This window comes from Danio rerio, chromosome 18 (genome assembly GCF_052040795.2).
Source record: "Danio rerio strain M-AB ecotype USA chromosome 18, GRCz13ab, whole genome shotgun sequence".
Taxonomy (NCBI): domain Eukaryota; kingdom Metazoa; phylum Chordata; class Actinopteri; order Cypriniformes; family Danionidae; genus Danio; species Danio rerio.
Window position 1 is genome coordinate 30,780,900 of NC_141038.1, and position 19,968 is coordinate 30,800,867.

A 19,968-nucleotide genomic window follows, 5' to 3' on the forward strand; every position below is an offset into this window, starting at 1 on the left:
CCTGCAATTAGCAAGTGCTGTTCAGTTCCCAAGTAATTGGTTCAGGTGTGTTTGATCAGGGTTGAAGCTAAACTCTGCAGGAAGGTCGATCTCCAGAAACAGGGTTAAGCACCCCTGGTTGCTTGTTCTTGCAACATTACCTGGCTACAGGCAAATCATTTAACCAACAAAAAAAATAATAAATATGCTGTGTGTAGGAAGAACTTTGAAATGAGTGCTAGTCCCAATTGGAGATGATGACTAATTAGAAAACACATGAAAATAAAGCATGTCAAACCATACTCTCAGAAACTAAGAACTATACAAAGAAACTCAGAATATAAATAGCATACAAAGAAACAGCCAACAATGGACTAGTATTTACTAAAAATGCTAAAACTGGAGCCTAAGATATAAACTTACAAAATACAATTTGTTGTTTTGTCATGCTTATTGATTCACTCTCATTTTTGCTTTACAGAAACAATGAAGGACACAACCAATTCTGATCTTTCTTCAGTATCGTCTGGGGCTGAATCAGGCCAGCAGTCTCCTGTCTCACAGGAAAATGTCAAAAACACCAGCATACGCAAATTGTGGGGAAAGTGAGTTTATTCATAATAATACAATGCAAATGTGACATTACTATTGAAGAAAACACAATTAAACAATCTCTGCCTTCTCTCTCCTTTTCAAAAAAAAAAAATAATAATAATAATAAAAGGATGAAGAGGACAGGTGTGCTGTCAGATGACTTGGAGCCCACACAGTTTAAGAGAGGGGGGTTCAGGGCTACAGCTGGACCTCGGCTAATACGAACACCTGATTCTGGACGCTCATCTCGGTAGATTTCCCTTTATGAATTAACATGGTCAGAGCCACTTATGTAATAATAAATAATATTGCTGTAATTGTTTTCTTGTCTTCATCAGTTCACAAACACCCTTCTGTAAGTGGACAACAGAGCAAGTGTGTGGCTGGATGGAGGAGTGTGGTTTGGGTCAGTATGTCAGTTTGGCCCGCCAGTGGGTGGATAGTGGACAAACCCTCCTCTCTGCAACTCCACAGGAACTTGAGAAGGTTTGTTTTCATTAGTATGGTATTTTATCTTTAAACCATAGTTTGTCTTGTGTGCTATTGTTTTACCAGCCACAAAAATAAACAATATCCAGGCGATTGTTGTTACAGAATAATGCTCGACAGGCTTAACATTAGATGTTGTATATGACTGAAGTTTTTTTATTTTTTTTATTTGACAACATCCTGGATGAAGTTAATCCCGCATATAAACAAAAACGATATAAAGATTAGACTCAAAACAAAATTAACAATAATAATAATAATAATAATAGTAATAATAATAGTAATAATAATAATAATAATAATTTATATGTTTTTTGGTTAAAAGCAAAGCTAACAGAAACAAAAATGGCTGAATGGAGCATACTTTATCTTATTTATTATTCAGTCACAAGATGTTGACAAACAGTGGCATGACTAGTGTCAGCCTCAGATGTCACACTAAGCACCACTCTTGGACCTGTGGCTAAACGTCTGACGCACATATGGTATACTTTTTTCTCAACACATTAACAGGCCCCTAGTTGTCCTCTGATTGCTTTAAATATGCAAGATTTCTGGGAGTCAAGTGGTCAGCAAACTTACATCTGGAAAGAAGTATATAATAAAGCCATAATGTTTATCTCAGTCTGCATCTACATACATGTCCTACTGATTTCTTATATTTTTTGTTGATGTATTTTTAAGGATATTGATGCATTGTTGTTGCAAATGTTTAAAGACCATTATGAGTGAAGGCTGTTATTCTGTGGACACTCACATGCCCATAAACATGACGCAACTCAAAAGGAAAGATTATTCATTGCTTAAACTGTCAGTCAAATAGCATTTTGGGCGGTCCTTGATCATTCAAAGTGAGCAAAGTTCTATGTCATTAGTTTGAGCGGTTGTTATCTCAGAATAACCAGCCTGATCTCACAGGGAAACGTAACTATTTTACATTTTGTACGATTTTAAAAAGGAGGGATGGCACCAAGCCCCACTGCTAAACCCACTCCATTGGGGGATAAGCAAATTCATTGAATTAGCCACTTAATCAAAAAGTTATGAATTGCTTTAAGATTGAGTTGGAATAACATTCCTTCAAATTTTGCGACTGACCAATCAGAATCATAGCCAAGTAATAAGTATACAGACATCCCAAGTTGGGAAAAGTGACTTCCGGGGGGAAAATACATGATTTGTGGGAGTTGTTTTTGTTGCATGATGTATATGAAGAGTGGTGGGTTGGTGGGGTGGGTTTGTGGTGCTTTTGTATTTGATGAGCTGGGAGTGAAGGGGTTAGGTTGGGCAACATATTTGAAGAGCAAGGGCGTATTTGAGATACTCACGACTTAAGGTAGATTATTATTTCGGGAGTCTCTATGCATATGCGGGAGACTCCTGGAACGTCTGGGAGACTTGGAATGTCTGAGAATATATGGTATATCCACCATGCAATAAAGTCTTTCTGAAACATTAGTAGTACTAATAACGTGTCTTGTGCTCTGTTCTGAATAGGAGATTTGTATTAAACATCCTCTGCACAGAAAGAAATTGCAACTAGCTCTCAGAGCATTCAGTAACAAGACAATGGAGAAATCTTCCGAACTGGATCATATCTGGGTTACACGTATGTAATAATCTTAATATTTTAAACTTAATGAAGCTGAACTGTTGCCCTCTGTGGAGTTGCACTACAGCTAAGTCACAACTTGCACCATCAATAACAGCTTGCGATACAGTACATTTTGCTTAAACTGCATGTTCATAAATGAAATTTCATCTGTTTCTGTTTGCCATTTCAAATAAATGCATGTGTTCTGCCAATATTTTCCACATCCTTATTTGCTGTAGGTTGGCTTGATGACATTGGTTTACCACAGTACAAAGATCAGTTTTATGAAAGTAAGGTTGATGGGCGCATGCTACAGTACCTAACAGTGGTAAGATGAAGTTAATTTTACCCCTGTGTAACAACGTTTTCATCTAGGTGAACATGAGTTTGTAAAATGTTAAAATGATGTGCTTTTCTCTCAGAATGACCTCTTGTTTCTGAAAGTCACCAGTCAGCTTCATCATCTGAGCATTAAATGTGCAATCCATGTCCTTCATGTTAACAAGTTTAACCCAAACTGCTTGAGACGGAGGCCAGGAGATGAGGTGATTGCAGTTTTACATTCTATAAACATGCAGACAAGCATGCTCTAATGTGCTACATGCTCTAAATGTTATAGCAATGTTAAATATAATAGAGCTACTGTTAACCATTTGATCACTGTGAAATGGATGCCTATTGTAAACTGTCAGTAAATTAAGTTGCACATTAACAGTTTTAATTATTTGGGGAAACAAATTAGCCCAAACATTTTGATAAAAGCGATTAAAATTTTTCATCTTATTTCATATTAGTTCATTTAAAAATAATATTTATTATTGATTAACGCTGCTTAAATGATTCATAATTTGTACATGAAGTAATCACTGAAGAGCAGACACAATTAGATAAGGCAAAAATCTGTAAAAGGAGAGATGAGCAAAACAACAACACGGTTCTCCCATCAACAGAGACATACAAATACAAGGGCACTTTAAATCTCTCAAGATTTCACAAGACAATGATCCAACTCCACAATCAGCATTTGCCATTTTTACTTATTACAAACCAATTTGCTTGTAATTGTTTCAAATCCCTATTGAGTTCATGATAATGCACACTTTACCCTTGAATTAATTAATCTCTGAATCTCTTAATAATATCATGAATAAAATATGAAGCTGAGTTGTATTAGCTTTTTTTATTAGTTTTTTTTTCTTTTTTCTTTTTTTTCTTTTTACTTTTAAGTCACTTTTAAGGGTCACACTATGTTATACGATCCATCCTCAGGCAGGTTTCCCAGTTCATTTAAACTGCTAAGTGTGAGTGCTCCAATTCGGGCCCAGGTGTGGTTCAGTTGGCCAACCCTGGCCCAGTTGGAATAGGTGTGCCACAGTGCGGTTCAGTTGGGGTTTGGCGTGGTAGGATTGTAGTGTGAGTGCAAAGCGTGCCTGAGTGCGAAACTGAAGATGCAACTTCACATTTAAGGGACTTCATATGGATTTATTATTCATTCCTTTTTTTTTTTTTTTAAGATTTATTTTTGCCAAACAAGCTTTATAATCAATCATCAGCTAAGTGTCAACTCTTAAAATGTAAATTTTAGGGTGAAATATCCCCTTAAGTTAACATTTTGTTAGAATTCACTGTTTTAAACTAGATTTAATTCCATTCTGCAGTTCAAGACGTCTCCTTCTGAGGTGGTGCAGTGGTCCAACCACCGTGTGATGGAGTGGTTGAGGTCGGTGGATCTGGCTGAATATGCTCCAAACCTGAGAGGCAGTGGTGTTCATGGAGGCCTAATTGTGAGTCCCAGGGGCTACATACATATGAGGGGGTACCACACAAACTACTTGTTCTCCCGTAAAACAATTTATGATCCAATTACAGATGTCTAATCAGGTTCTGATACACAATCTGTTTTTTTTATATTTACACACTGTGTAAGTATTGTACTTTCACTTGAACAAAGAGTGTAAAGTGTGGATGAGTTTTCACCTTTTTTTTTAGTTCCAAATCGCAAAAAAATATAAAGCTTAGAAATATTTACTGCAAAAAAGACCAAACACTCATTGTTCTGATTAATGAATACTTAATTTATACTTAAAATTAATAAATAAAGTAATACAAATACAATCTTTAATTTCAATTTCAATTTTTCTTTTTTTTTTTTTTTGCAGAAGAAAGTCCATGTTTTAAATATTTTGTCGTGAAATATCTGTCTATGTTTTGTGTTTATGTATTGCAGATCCTAGAACCTCGTTTTCATTCAGAGACCCTGGCGTTGTTGCTTAACATCCCTCCACAGAAAACTCTCCTGAGACGACACCTGGCCACCAATTTCTACACACTGGTTGGGCTCCAGGCACAGCAGGAGAAACGAGAGTTTGCCAATGCCAGTGGCCATGCTCCCCTTACCACCACTGCGAAAGTCAGGGTATGATATTCCAAACACTGTCATTGAAATTATTTATGGTCTTCTATGTATCACTTATAAAGTATTTTACTCTTTTTTTTTCTGTTTTAGCCAAAGAAGCTTGGTTTTACTCACTTCAGACAGTTGAGAAAGCTCAAGATGGATGAATCAGCAGATTATATATGCCCCATGGATACAGGGACCTCACCAGTGCTAAATGGAACACCAAAGAAACATTATGCAAGCTTCAGGGGGATCAGCCCCATCCTAGCCAGAGAATCAGACAGACTGGAGCAGGTTGGGTCTAAGGGCTGATTCATTGCTTCTTTAGTTCAGCCTCTCTTAGCCAAGTAATACCACGCTTAACTCCATCAAATGTCAGCAAAAGAGTAACTTCAATCTGCTGCTTGAGAAACATCAGAATTAATTATGCAATCAGTCATAGCATTATTCTGGATGAGATGGGCTATAATCTCAGCAAAAATAATAGATACATATTATTATTATTATTATTATTATTATTATTATTATTTGTTTTTGTTTAGTGCCAATGCTAAAATTTGTTCTTGAATGCTTAATTTTTGAGTTCTTTTTTATATAATAAATGTCCAATAAAAAGCTTTTTTCTTTAATATTTATTCATCTCTTTGTCTTTAACAAACCATTTGCAACATTATAATACAAATTGTGTGCCAAACTAAAATGAGGTAACATTTTAGAATAGAGTTTCATTTTTAATGAATCGGAAATGGGTAATGCAATATTGACATGCTAGTTTAAATTATCACAAAGCATCTACTTTAAACGTGTAAGTGAGTTTCTCTGAATCTTATATATATATATTTGTTTTTTTTTATATATAACAAGTTTGGAACGAGTGAAAGTTGAGTAAATAATAACAGATTGTGTGTGTGTGTGTGTGTGTGTGTGTGTGTGTGTGTGTGTGTGTGTGTGTGTGTGTGTGTGTGTGTGTGTGTGTGTGTGTGTGTGTGTGTGTGCATGTGCATGTGTGCGCGCGTGTGTGTGTGTGTGTGTTGTAACTTTAAATTGACAGTGGAAGGCTGAGTGAAGTAAAGGAAACAACTTGCTTCTCTGATCCATTTTAGGTTTTCATTGACTAAAATACACTCTTCAAAATTGTGTTTTCAGAAAACTGACACAGAATTCCTAACATAATCCATGTTGTACAATAAAATTTCAGTACTGGCTCATGGAGTTATACAAAAACATTTGTCATGTAGAGAAGTATATACATGCTATGAAGTCACAATAGAAAAGATGTGAAACAAACTGAAAAGGGGAATCTGAATTAGTAAACCTTGCCACAACACCACACATGTTCATTCTTCAAACTTGTGTAACCCATGGGAGGCAGTTTCACTATAGACCGCAGCTTCTTTTTTCCAGTTTTTTTTTTTAATTTAGTCATGTAAATGAATTGAAATGAGTTTACTTTATGTTAGTTTCCACTGTCAGGTACCAAATAACCTAATTGTACTGTACCAATTTTTTGGCACTTTTCCACAAGATGCTTAAAAAAAGATCTGTACCAAAAGGTTAGAGCTAGGCTTACAGCTAAAAAATATTGCTTGATAGAAAATTATCACCAGCAAGTGTAAAATGCCAAAGTAATGACATGACAACGTAATACACTGACACTGCACACAAATAAACCATCATCAACCTCAAACAAACCATGTCATCTTCTTGTGACAAACAGCCACATGCCAAGAAGCAAGAACATAATCTAATGTTTGTCTGCTATTGTTGTTTACAAGGGTATATAAAACATGTGGAAAGCATTAGTGGTGCCACTTGATTGCCACATGTCTATATTTAAATGAATAAATAAGAGTTCACAAAGGTTGTGATATATAAATGACCCATATGGCTTATTTATCGACAGCAAAGTTTTGCTGTGCAACATGCTTACCAAATTGGTGCCATTAGCAGTGGAGATGCAACTCTGCTTGAGTTGACTCATACTGTATTAAACTGAACCATACCGCTCAGTGGAAACAAGGCTTTAGGGCAGGGGTAGGCAAGATTGGTTCAGGACAGTTGCTTGTTCAGTTTCAATTATGATCATATCAACAAGTCAATTGTCCCTTTCACACAGTGATACTGGTAAATATTAAGAACATTTTCTGAATAACTTTACCGATAATTAAAAAAAAAGCGTTTTTTTTTTTTTTTTTTTTTTTTTTTTGTGATCAAACATAATTTATTGTGTTTGGACCACATCCGACATATAAAAGGATTACTTATGCGCATCACCTCAAAAACGGGAGAAATGGCCCTGAAGTGCACAGCATAAGAATAAAAACCAAAGTGATGCTTATGAGCATAAAATTTAGATTCTACACTTACAAACTAAACCACTTAAGGGGTCTGGTGCAATACTAGCCCTTTATATCTTTTAAAAGTAAAAGCGAAAGTCGATGATGTCACGGACCCGGTACGGGGTCTGAAGAGTTTAACTGTGCTTTTAAAAAAGATGTCTTGTGTATTTGCAAGGGCACTAGGAGCACTTTGAGCACATTAAGTTGCAAAAGAGTAAACTCTAACATCTATATATATATATATATATATATATATATATAATAATAAATTCTGTATGAAAGGGGTTATAGAGAAATATAACTGAACACATCACATACTTATTATTAGTTCACCTGCTTGTCTGTAGGCTACAGAGTATGATTTATTGATTATTTTTATTTATAATGACTATAATGTTTAAGTAAACAAGTGATATGCTTTTTTTCCTCTTCTTGTTTTTAAAGCACTGTCTTGTTTCATTAAGCCACATTGGGTGTTTTAGAATGACAAAACACTGAAAGGAAGGCTTATGCTGTGTGAGACAAAGCATATCATACGGTCTCATCAGGCTTTCCATATTGCATGCACAGTTTAATGTCTCACACAACCAGCACAAACATCTGAGCACACATTGTCACTTCAGTGTAACAGAAACCACAGATTTGGCACTTTGTGTTGAAAATGAATGAGAGAATTGTGCTTTATGGATCTTGCATGAAGCTGATTGTAGAAGTGATGCTGCTGCTACTTAAAGTATTATCAGGCAAATGGGAATTCTTATAAATATTCCAATGGATACTCAGGGCATGAACAAAAGCTACGCATGTTACATTATATACAATCGTAGCTATCACAAATTGGTTGCATGCTTAAAAGTTGCAGATCATCTGTGCATGGAACATATTGCTTCTTGAGATCATTGGCATAATGATTATAATATGTCTCTCACTAAGTGGCCTCTCTTTTGAATTACCTTACATAAACCACATATTATCATTGTAACCTCTCCCTTTTTCAGAGCAAAATTTGAACCAGAGATTCCTGCATTGGAGTCATGTGCACTTCTAAGACTACAGCCTCTAGCATCTCGCCAATGCTTGTCTTGAGTTCAAAAGATTGCAGGATATATGCACAGCTCTCGCTAGCTGGCCCCCATTACACGTGGAAACATCCAAGCATCCTTCAGATCTATCATCAAATATATCCTGACCAAATATGGGGTATTGTCTGTAAAAGTATAATTACACTATGAAAGAAAAATATGATGAGGCTGGCCACACTGAAATTGGATAGTGTGTTCTGAGAAGCCACAATGATATGCTTGGTAGAAATGTTCATGCTGCCAGATGGACAGGGAGACACATCAGGCACTTTGCAGCTAAAGCCTGTATCATAGGAGTATGATTGAGCTTCTTGAGCCTATACATACAGTCAAATCTAAAAAAAACATGAGGGAGCGTCAAACAAACCACTGCAGAACACCGCAGAGAACAATGCAGCCATAAAAATAATTACCTTAGAGCAAAATGAGGACACACTGCATGCATCTACTGTAGGTTGACACACAGCACAGCTCCGTTGCTATGTTTTCATCAACATTTGTATATTTTGGAATATTGCATAAAAACTGCTTAACTGGAATGCCAAGATGTACATATATTAAGCAAATGTGCATTCAAAAATATTTGCGCATAGGACCAACGGTTTATCCGATAAGGAAAAAAAAAAAATGCATAAACTAAGATGGAAACACATTTACCCCATACATTCCAGATCGTGTGATAATGGGTGCAGTGGGATGACTTTAACCACAGTCAATTCCATTTTGGCACCAGGTTTAGCAAGAAGTGACAGTTTTTGTTTTCATTGACAAACTTTGGCTACTGGCACCTTTCTGTTTTGACTACTCTTTTTTTTTTGTTGTTCAAATTTCGCATGTAACCTCATTTGCCTTTGCTTTTCTTAAAAAAGAACAAAAAAAACTCAATTATTATTATTTTTTTTATTTAAAGAGCCCATATTATACATGAAATAGGGTCATATCTTGGTTGTAAGGGTCTCCAACAACAGTTTAATATGCATGCAAGGTCAAAAAACACTTTCATGGTCTTATAATCTGCATTTATTTTTACCTAATTATCCCAGCGACTCCTGTATGAATCGTCCAGTGATTCATTTGTTCCCAAACCCCTCCTTAGCGCGAAGCTAATCTGCGCTGATTGGACCAATGACAGTCTGTTGCGATTGGTCGACTGCCTTCAGTCAGAGAGTGAAATGCTAAACAGCTAATCAGCAATATAAAAGTAATCACAGTTCATACACGCTCGATAGTGTAGGCGTGGATTTTAGCTGCCAGTGGGTCAATGTAAATACAGACTATGGACTTGAAAATTCAGACGACTAACTATCTTATTGAGCAAAAACTCCAAAAACAGTTGAGGAGATCTCCTAGCTTCTCACGCTGCTCTTTTCACAGACACACACACACACATATTGCACACAAACACACGCACTTAACCCTGCTCCGGACGACAACGCGCGCGCGCACACACACATACACAAACACACACACCTCCGGACGACAGCGCGCGCACACGCACACACAGACACACACACTACTCCTCGTCCACGGAGCTCCGTTAACAAAGCAGCACGCGTCGCGTTTTTAACGTGACTTTGCACGCGATAAGAGAATATAGCCAGTTAACCTGATACAGTACACGCGGTTACAAGTAACAAATCACAACTAAATACATTTGCAAGCTAGAGTAAACGAGGCAACTTTAATCGCACGAACTTACACTTGAGAAATGGAGGAAGAAAAATCCATCCTGACGTCCAGCATTAAGTTACTCTTTACTGATCCTTCCTTTAACAAACGCTGATGAAGTATTCTTTGTAGCATGTAGTTTCCAGAAGTTTCCAGTAGTTTCCAACTGCTTGGTTATAATGCTGAGGTTTCATCTTTGGGTAGAGACTGAATATATCCATCTGCAGTGTGACTTCAATCGACCGGCATGTTTGTGTGTGTGTGTGTGTGTGTGTGTGTCTGGGTTTCTGCGTCAGAGGGCGGGGCCTCAGGTTTGAAATCTCCCGGGTTTGCGCGTGCACGTGAATAACTTGGTTTCGTTCGTACGTCATGGCGAAACACCTAATGAATCGGTATCAAGGCGACTCGTTTGAAGCACTATGAGTCGACTCTTTTATAGATGAATCAACAGTTTTAAACACTGTACACTAACAGATTTAAGCCTTAGCTGGAGACTTCACTTCACTTAGAGCTGTGTTACACACTACATGGATTAGAATTTTCAAAAACCCATAATATGGGCTCTTTAAAAAAATGTTAAAAAAAATTCTTGTGTGTCCAAAATTGCTTCAAGAAGATGGATTAATCGTATCTTGTCACAGTTGTACATAGGCATGGAATGATAATCGTTTTTAAGGTATATACCATAGTTTGGAAAGATCAAGGTTTTAAAACCGCTCAAATGTTCTGCTATTCATTAGGTATGTTCAAGATTTTTTTATTTACATTTGTTGCTGTTTTTTTAGAACAACAGTATCTGCAGCAGAAAAGATCTCCAAAGATGCCAATTTAAATTGTAAAGAAATCTGTGTTTTGAAACTATGAAAAAACGAAAAAAGCAGAAGTCAATGATTTATTTGAGTTATTTAGTGAGACATGTTTACTGCTCCAAAATATTTGAAATGTTTCTCAAAATAATAGTTGTGTTAAAATGGGAAAGAAAGTTTTTTTTTTTACCCAGATATTTCAAAAGAATATATTTTGAGCAATACTGTGAAACCATGATATTTTATTCAAGTTAATACCGACGCATGCCTAGAAGTGCATTTCGTCACCTTGGAATTATAAAGTTCTATCTGCGTTCTGAATGATTTTGAGATTTTGAGCTTCAAAGTTTTGTCAATAACTCAATTTTGACAAACATGTCGGATAGAATCTTATAATTCTAGGGTGAAAATTTATTTTCTTCTCTCATCAGTCAAAATGTCTCCAACTGCAATTTATGTAGTTGGGGCAGTATCTGGATATGTTTGCCCACATGGGTTTTAATATAACTGTTATAAAAGATAATTGTTAAAAAAAAAAAAATGTGTAAGCTCTGTTGGCGATAGCACCCTCCATCTCCTTATATGAATAAAAGAGCCATTTTTAGTTACCACTTCTGATTTAGATAAATCCAACCATATGTATTTTAGATGTAAAGATCTACTGACTCTGATACATAATGTAAGTATATATATATATATATATATATATATATATATATATATATATATATATATATATATATATATATATATATATATATATATATATATAACTATTCAATTAGATTTGTTGCATTAAATTGTTCATGTTCCATATGGTCTACAACATGAACATTGGTAAAGGTCTAGACACATTAGGATTTGTTGTTTGAAATAGGCTTATTTTTTATGGCTGTATTTATCTTTCTTCAAAATACATTAAAACAGCAATACTACATATTACAAAGTAATTTGTTCCTGTCAGCCATGAAAGATATATTTTCCATCTGTGTCATTATCTTTCTAAAATTATAAAATTTATAATTAAATTACAATTGGCATTCAATTGTTTAAACATTTATATAAATAAATTAAACTTAATACGAGTTGTTTCATTTGTGACTTTCTTATATGTAAATTAACCTGAGTAATATCCTGGAGTACATTCAATGAAGCCTCAATAAAAGTAAGAGAATTGATTCTCCATCTGTAATGGAATGCTGTCTCCATCTGGTGGAAAAAAATGCACATTAGTTTGAACAAATGAAGAAGCTAAATTGTCTCAGAAATAAACCCTTCAGAAAATGTAAAAGTGCATTTTTATAAATATCCTTTTCCATTTGTGTAAAAATTGCAGTCTCAAATAAATAATCTCTTACAAAATGAATAAATAACAAACAAAAATTATAGTTAATATACATCTATCTTTGAATATTTTTCTAAATGTTATGAACCTCTCAGCTAACAGTTGTGCACAGCATTGCAGGAATATAGTAATATAAATACTTGATAATATTTAATTTGTCAAACTACACATATATACATAAATCAATTTAGTAGGCATCATTAAATTAGTAATTAATTTGGGATCAGGTTTTATAAATAATTACCCTGCATGACAGTGCTGTTTTGGTTTAGAAGAGGATTGTGGATGATGGCTTTCTGCTTGGATCCTGGCCAGAGAGAAAAGACCTTTTACAGAGTGGCAGGCTGATAAACCTGCATCCCTGCAGCCACTGATGAGGCAATCAATAGCAAAGAGGTTCAAGAGAGTGTCATATCTCCTGTTTAACAGACATCTCTTTGATTACAAGCACATTTGGATATGCTTGTAATCAAGGATTGTTAAAAATAAAAAGAAAAAAAAAATGTTTTATTCATTTGTCCCCATGTAAGAAAAAGTTACATGATTACAAAATAAAGAATGAGAGAGTGCTATAATGCAATTATCCTAAGTGTTTTTAAGTTCTCAATGCAAAAATATCACTGAAGCACTGAAATAAAATGAACCAACTTCAACACTACCAACTATGCAAGTTTGATTGATTATAATGATTTGCTGTTGTTAGCAAAGAAAGAAAGAAAGAAAGAAAGGAAGAAAGAAAGAAAGAAAGAAAGAAAGAAAGAAAGAAAGAAAGAAAGAAAGAAAGAAAGAAAGAAAGGAACATCCACAATCTTGTAAATATTAAATTATCTCACCAGAGGATGCTTAAAATCTCTTTAAAAACAGTATTGGCACATTTTCTTGCAGTATATGAAGTATACATCAGAATCATGAACGTAGTCTAACAAGCTTTGCAGTTTCAGTTTTTTTATAAATAAAACTGTCTAGATGTTAGGCTATATTTATTGGCTTCACTGTCCTGAAAAGTTAAGATTTCCAAACGCCAACCCAGGCTCATTGTGGATAGGTACCCAGATCTACATTTCTGTAAACCATTAAATATGTACTTAGAGGTAAATACGTCTGCTTGCAGTTTTTGTTTTGATGAATTCACAAGAGGCCACTTTTGATGATCACATTTTTTTTTCTTGTATTTGCTTGTGTTGCGTTAAACACACCTGAGGCTGTTAGTTAAGGTCTTAAGTAAAGCTACGGTTACACTCTGAGATTGTGCATGCAAAATTCTGTCAGACGATGCCTGCAGAAAAGGGTGGGATAAAACAAGATGATGTGATACTAATAAAACAAACATTTGCTCCATATTCTGTCGCCTTGGAATTGTAAAGTTCTATCTGAATTCTGAATGATTTTGAGATATTGAGCTTCAAAGTTTTCGCATTCCATTAGCAAACAATATGTGTGTAACAGTTATGTTTCATACATTAACATGACAGAGACCCTAAATGTACTCTAAAAAAAAAAAAAAAAAAAAAAAACAGGGCAAATGCAGATAGAACCTACTTATTCTAAAATGTCATTTTCTGTTTGGAATTTTAATGTTCTATCTGGCAGATCATTAATTGAAATATTACTTTTCAAGAAATGCAATAAAAAAAATGGTGTTGTAACAATACACTATGTTGATGCTTTCAAAAGTGAAATGTTTGCTTTCTTTATCATTTATTCAATGTTTTAGGATGAATATTTTTCTTGTTTAAATTAGGCATACAAGGCTGTGCTAAATATTTTATCCAGTAAAGATGTAAATTGTGTGTAATTTATATGTTAATATTTATTTAATTTTATGCTTTATATGAATTATTGAGGGTGAAGTGGTTGCGCAGTAGTGCGGTCGCCTCACAGCAAGAAGGTCGCTGGTTCGAGCCTCGGCTGGGTTAGACTGTGTGGAGTTTGCATGTTCTCCCCATGTTCGCGTGGGTTTCCTCCGGGTGCTCCGGTTTCCCCCACAGTTTAAAGACGTGTGGTACAGGTGAATTGGTTAAGCTAAATTGTAAGTAGTATATGAATGTGAAGGAGTGTGTTTGATTGTTTCCTAATGATTGCTGCATAAAACATATGCTATATGTGTTGGTGGTTCATTCCGCTGTGGCGTTATTGGTCTCACCCATTCATGTGACACAAAATCGCAGGTCAGATTTTCCCAAAATTGAACTTTCAAATGCAGTGACAAACTTTCATTTTCAGTCCGCTGCAGATGAATGGAAGTATATGTGATAAAAGTACAGTGTGACTGCAGCTGAAATGTAAACTCAACACATTTCACATCCACTAATCTAGCTGTTTAATGTCTTGTCTCATCTCTCACATAGTTTCTCAAACCATTAAAAATTCACCCCAGAATAGAGGATTGCGTTTTAAAAAAAAACATTTTGTGGTATGAATGAAGCCTATAAGCATGGTGATATAGAATATGATCATGTTTAAAAACCCCAGCTTTAAAAATATAGTTTATCATTTATCATTAGAACTTTTAGATTTTAATACTATCACAAACTGCTTGAAGAAGCAATAGGCTATTTATTGTCAAACATAAACATGTGGATATAATAATCTAGATTACATTTAATGAAAATGTTCTGAATCATTGTATCTTATCCAGCATTAGTTTTAGGCAGCGGATGCCCTTCCAGGTGCAACTCCATCACTGGTAAACACCCACCCAAAACAGTAATTCACACATAGACAATTTTATTTTACCCAATTCACCTATAGTGCATGTTTTTGGACTGTTGGGGAAACCGGAGCACCCGAAGGAAACCCATGCCAATGCGGGAAGAACATGCAAACTCCACACATAAATTAAAACTGATCTAGTCGAAGCTTGAACCAGCGATCTTTCTTGCTGTGCGGTGATCGTGCTACCCACTGCGCCACCGTGCAGCCCCCAATAAAAGTCATAACAGTGTTATTTAATGAAGTAAGTAATCAATATTGCTCAGTTGTATTTTTTACTTATTTTTTTCTGTATTAATTTAATTAACAAATATTGATATAGGGGATGGCACGGTGCCTCAGTGGTTAGCACTGTCGTTTTACAGCAAGAAGTTCACTGGTTTGAGTCCTGGCTGGGTCAGTTGACATTTCTGTGTGGATTTTGCATGTGCTCCTGATGTGTAAAACATATGCTGCAATAGCTGGTGGTTCATTCCGCTGTGGTGGCCTCTATTATAAAGACTAAGCCAGAGAAAAATGAACGAATGAATGAATGAATGAATGAATGAATGAATGTAGAGGGTCAGCTATTGTATACCTTATAATCTTTTGCAAACATTTTGCTAACTATTTTGTTTAAAAATGTAGTTTACTTTTGAATATTTGTAAAGTGATACACACAATTCTAGAGCTCTTTTAGTTATTATATATTTTATAGTAACCCTTTTTTAAAACCCTTTTTGGATTATGGGTTCCCCCCCCCCCCCCCCCCTATTGGTGTCAGTGCCGTTCATTATTTTAAAATAATAATAAATAAAAACTAATTAATTAATTAAAAAAAATGTGTGTGTGAATTCAATAGAAAATACCAATCATGTTTCTCAAAAACAAACACATGTACAAGAATAAAAGTCTCAATAAAGGCAATTCATGTTATATTTTAATAATTTGTCAAGAGGTGGCACTGTTGTCCACGTGAAAGCCAGCCCTTGTGGTGAGCAATTTATCAAAAAAAGAGCTGGGCTGTAAACCTACTAGTCATCTGCCAGTGGGGTAAGCAAAATAATCTTGTTTTTCCTCATTACTTTGATTTAATCTTGACATTTCAAGATTACTTTGCTTATCCAATTGAATGATTATTTTGTTCGGTTTTAATGTAAAACTCACTTCATTTTGACATATTAATTCTTAAAACAAGACAATATGTGTTGCTTGTCTAGAAAATGCTTCTTGGTTTAAGATTTGTTAGATATGTGAACTAAAAACAAGACAAAAAATTCAAGTTACTTCAATTGAAGTTAAGTAAGCCCTATTTATTTATTTTTTCTACTATAATATGATATGATATGATATGAACTAGTGACAGAAACTAGTTAGTGTCTGCTATTAAATGGCATAGGTGGTATATTTGTAGTACAAACAAACAAAATGCAGTTTAGTTTCAAACTGGAGGAGTGAAATGTTACAATTCCTATAGTTTCAACAGTAATCTGGGTTTGTTGTAAAATGTAACATTTTCCATTTTTATATAAATAAACATTTTATATAAATTACACATATGTGTTAAAAACTGATTTTTTATTATAACTGATAACTGATGAGTGTCTCTGTTACAAAGCTGAATAAAATGTGCAAATGTGCATCAGCTTCAACGACTGAGCACTGTTTTTGTGTTCACTGTGCAGGCATCATGAATTGAGGTCTTTCTCTTTTGAGACAGTGACATACTCAAATTAAATTATAATAGTACAATCTTAAAAGGTTTGGTGGTATCATTTCACTGGTGTTACTAACAGAGCATTGTTACAACTGACTCAGGGTCTTGTAAACATAAATCTCTTGAGACCTACCTGATTTCGGACCCCCTTACAGTACATGCTATTGACCAGGCGGGAGCCCTGGGCTCATTTATCTCCAAGCTCAGGGTTCTCTTAAAAAAATGGAGAGATTGAAAGTGTTACAACTGACCCGTGTTACAAGTAACAACTATCTCCGATCTCCGATCTCTCTTAAATGTTGACAGCTTTTCATTTTTAGGTGAACTGTCTTCAAGACTTTGTTGACTTGTACACTGATGCCTCATGTTGGCCCTTTTTATATCATTCCCTATAATAATTAAAAAAATGAAATAAAAACAATAATAATAATAATAATAATAATAATAATAAAAAAAAATAATAATAATAATAATTCAGTCAACTGAAAGGAAAGAATATGAAAGGCGTAAGTGAATGCATACACGGAGAGGCTTTCGCTTGTGCTCGGTGTTTTTATAATAAAACTAGCTGACAGCGTGGTTGCAGATGCTTTATGTCACGTGCAATGCTTGCCTGCACAGACATTTATAGCTAAATTTCTTCTGCAGAGATGTGGTTGGTATTCATTTGGCACACTCTCACCATGCATTATAGGTATTCTGTAGTTGCTAAGTGTACATTATTGCACTGCATTATGGCATTTAATAAGTGCACTTTATAATCAAGTCAGGACACCTTTATCTTTATGGTGCTTAATACAACAGAAATTGTTTCAAAGGGGATTTACAGGTTAATAAAGGAAAGTAACAATTAGTGATGGAAAAAGGGAAAACATCTCTATTCTGCCACAGAGACACAATAATATCCGGCTGCACTCTTACATGTGTACTCTTAGATGTGCACTCCTATGCGTTCACATACACTTTGATTAGAGAAATGTTTTAAATAAGTAATTTATTCAGTCAATTCAGATTAGCAATAAATTTACTCTGAATATGTGCATGTGTAATGGCTAGGCCCACACAGATTTTTGCAGATTTTTAGCCCATCATTAAGCCTATTTTTTGCTTGTGTTAATGTGTGTACATTTATATTTATTCAGTTTTTAAATTATTTTCATTAATAAGATTGACTAATATGAAAGTGTTCGTTTTTATTTACAATACAGTTTGTAAAGTACTTTCTTTCTTTCTTTTTGGTAGATATATTATATGAGAGACTTGCTTTGTTTAACAAATAATTGAATCTAAATGGGTTTGCACTGTAAACATTAAATAAAAGTCAAAAAGCTATTATAATACTCCCAAAATAATTCTGCATAAATGTGCTGATTTTTAACAAAATTCTCAGCAGAAATGGCCCATTGAATCAATGGTTTGCAGGTTCAGTCTCACTTTATGGTCTTAATTTCTATGTACTTGCATAAAAAATAATAACAAACAAACAACATAATAAATAAATAAATAAATAAATAAATAAATAAATAAACAAACGCAATGCTCTTTTTGTGTTACAACGTATTGAAGAACCCCTCCAGTGCTCTTGAGGTGGGATATGGTAGAGTTAGGGAGATGTTTGGTGGTATGGGTAAGTTTAGGGATGGGTTATTGTGTAAGGCACAGGTGTCAAACGCAGTTCCTGGAGGGCCGCAGCTCTGCACAGTTTAGTTCCAACCTTAATTAATCCAACATAGGCTCATTCTGAAAATGTAGCCCTATATACATTTCTGGAGATTGCGAATTGTAATGTAACCAGAAATACTTAAAATACTCTTTAAAACGAATGCTACAGGGTGGTATGACTCCTTTTCATTATAACAGCTGATCACTTACCTCCATATGAACGCCTTTCCCGCTGTTACCAGGTTGTCCAGTACCTCGCTATGTATGTTGGTGGACCTGAGACACAGAGAGGAGTTGAACATTATGGGGTTAGAGTCCGGTGAATAACAATTTCAGAAAGCTAAAATTAAATTCTAAAAAATGTGGTAAAATCAGGCTAGGGGTTTTCTTTTTTTCTGAATGGCTTTTTAAGAATGTCGATTGGGTTTGGGGAAGTGGGTGCGCGGGGTCAATTGGTGCTTTTGAAAACACAGTTAGTTGGGTTTAGGGAAGGAGGAGGGTGGGTCAGTCTGTCAGTCATTCAGCAGGCACTAATGGCACTCATGAGTGATATTTGAGATCTCAAAATGCATACACAGCGGCCTCTGGTGGATTCATGAAAACAAAAACTGCAAAAAAGTGTACCTCCTGGGGCGTATTTGGCACTCTTTAGAAATGTGTATAGTGGTACAATTTCAGAAGGAGCCTGGGTTGTATTAAACACCTGATCAAACTAACTGAGTGTGTTTGGCTTGTTTGATACCTACAGACAGGTGTGTTGAAGCAGGACTTGAACTAAACTCTGCAGAGCTGTGACCCTTCAGAAATTGTGTTTGACACCCCTGGTGATGTTAAATAACATCACTAGTAACTGTATTACCAAATATTGTTTGCAATTTAGACAATATTTACTGGGATACCTGTAACCTATGGAATTCAGTATACCTCTCTCCCTTCAAACAATGTACTATATGAGAATTTCAAACATTGCCACTGTAGGTCCATCCACTTATTCTATTGTACATTTCAGGAGATTGCATACAAAATAAGGTGCATAAAACTTGTGCACTTTTTATCTGATAATAATAATAATAATAATAATAATAATAATAATAATAATAATAATAATAATAAATCTCTTTGACTTCTTGGATGGAAACAGTGGTTTATTTGCAAATGTATTACAGTTTTGCGCAAATGTCTAATACACATGTTTGTATGGAAAAATACTAATTAAGTAAACCACATAAAAGTATATGCATATTGGAAATCAAATTATGACTATTCCACCCTCAAATAACCCAAATTAATTAGGATTCATAATAATCATCTCCTCTAATATGAAAGATCATATTTTCTTTTAAGCAACATTTATATGATTGTCTGACTAGTTCTGTTAGATTGAATTTTTCGGTAATGCTAATAAGAGAGCATGCCATGTATGCCACTGCTTATTTATTTGCTTATTATCTATGAGTGCCATCGCATGTTTACACATCAGTACTTTCTTTCAGTCATGTTTCCCTCTCATCCTATCCATAAAAAAGCTGGTCAGTCTTGTTTACAGTGGTGCGTGCTGGCTAATTTCAGTAATGTGGTTTTGTGCCCATTGCTTGGCGTTTTAA

The 19,968-nt window shown here is 34.9% G+C and overlaps 1 protein-coding gene and 1 long non-coding RNA gene across 5 annotated transcripts in view; one reads left to right on the top strand and one right to left on the bottom strand.

The window, feature by feature from the left end:
* The window catches only part of ppfibp2a (PPFIA binding protein 2a), a 46,247-nt gene extending 40,564 nt beyond the window's left edge, over positions 1 to 5,683 (top strand). For all 4 annotated transcript variants that reach the window (XM_087293226.1, XM_087293228.1, XM_087293225.1 and 1 more), the window contains 9 exons: positions 461 to 584; positions 704 to 823; positions 912 to 1,059; positions 2,560 to 2,671; positions 2,896 to 2,984; positions 3,079 to 3,201; positions 4,315 to 4,440; positions 4,884 to 5,072; positions 5,163 to 5,683. In XM_087293226.1, the coding sequence (XP_087149352.1) occupies positions 461 to 584; positions 704 to 823; positions 912 to 1,059; positions 2,560 to 2,671; positions 2,896 to 2,984; positions 3,079 to 3,201; positions 4,315 to 4,440; positions 4,884 to 5,072; positions 5,163 to 5,366 (1,235 nt within the window). In that variant the 3' untranslated portion in view covers positions 5,367 to 5,683. The remainder of the gene's footprint in view (positions 1 to 460; positions 585 to 703; positions 824 to 911; positions 1,060 to 2,559; positions 2,672 to 2,895; positions 2,985 to 3,078; positions 3,202 to 4,314; positions 4,441 to 4,883; positions 5,073 to 5,162) is intronic.
* The window catches only part of LOC147832852 (uncharacterized), a 148,203-nt gene that overhangs the window by 124,504 nt on the left and 3,731 nt on the right, over positions 1 to 19,968 (bottom strand). The gene's annotated exons all lie outside the window — the stretch shown is intronic.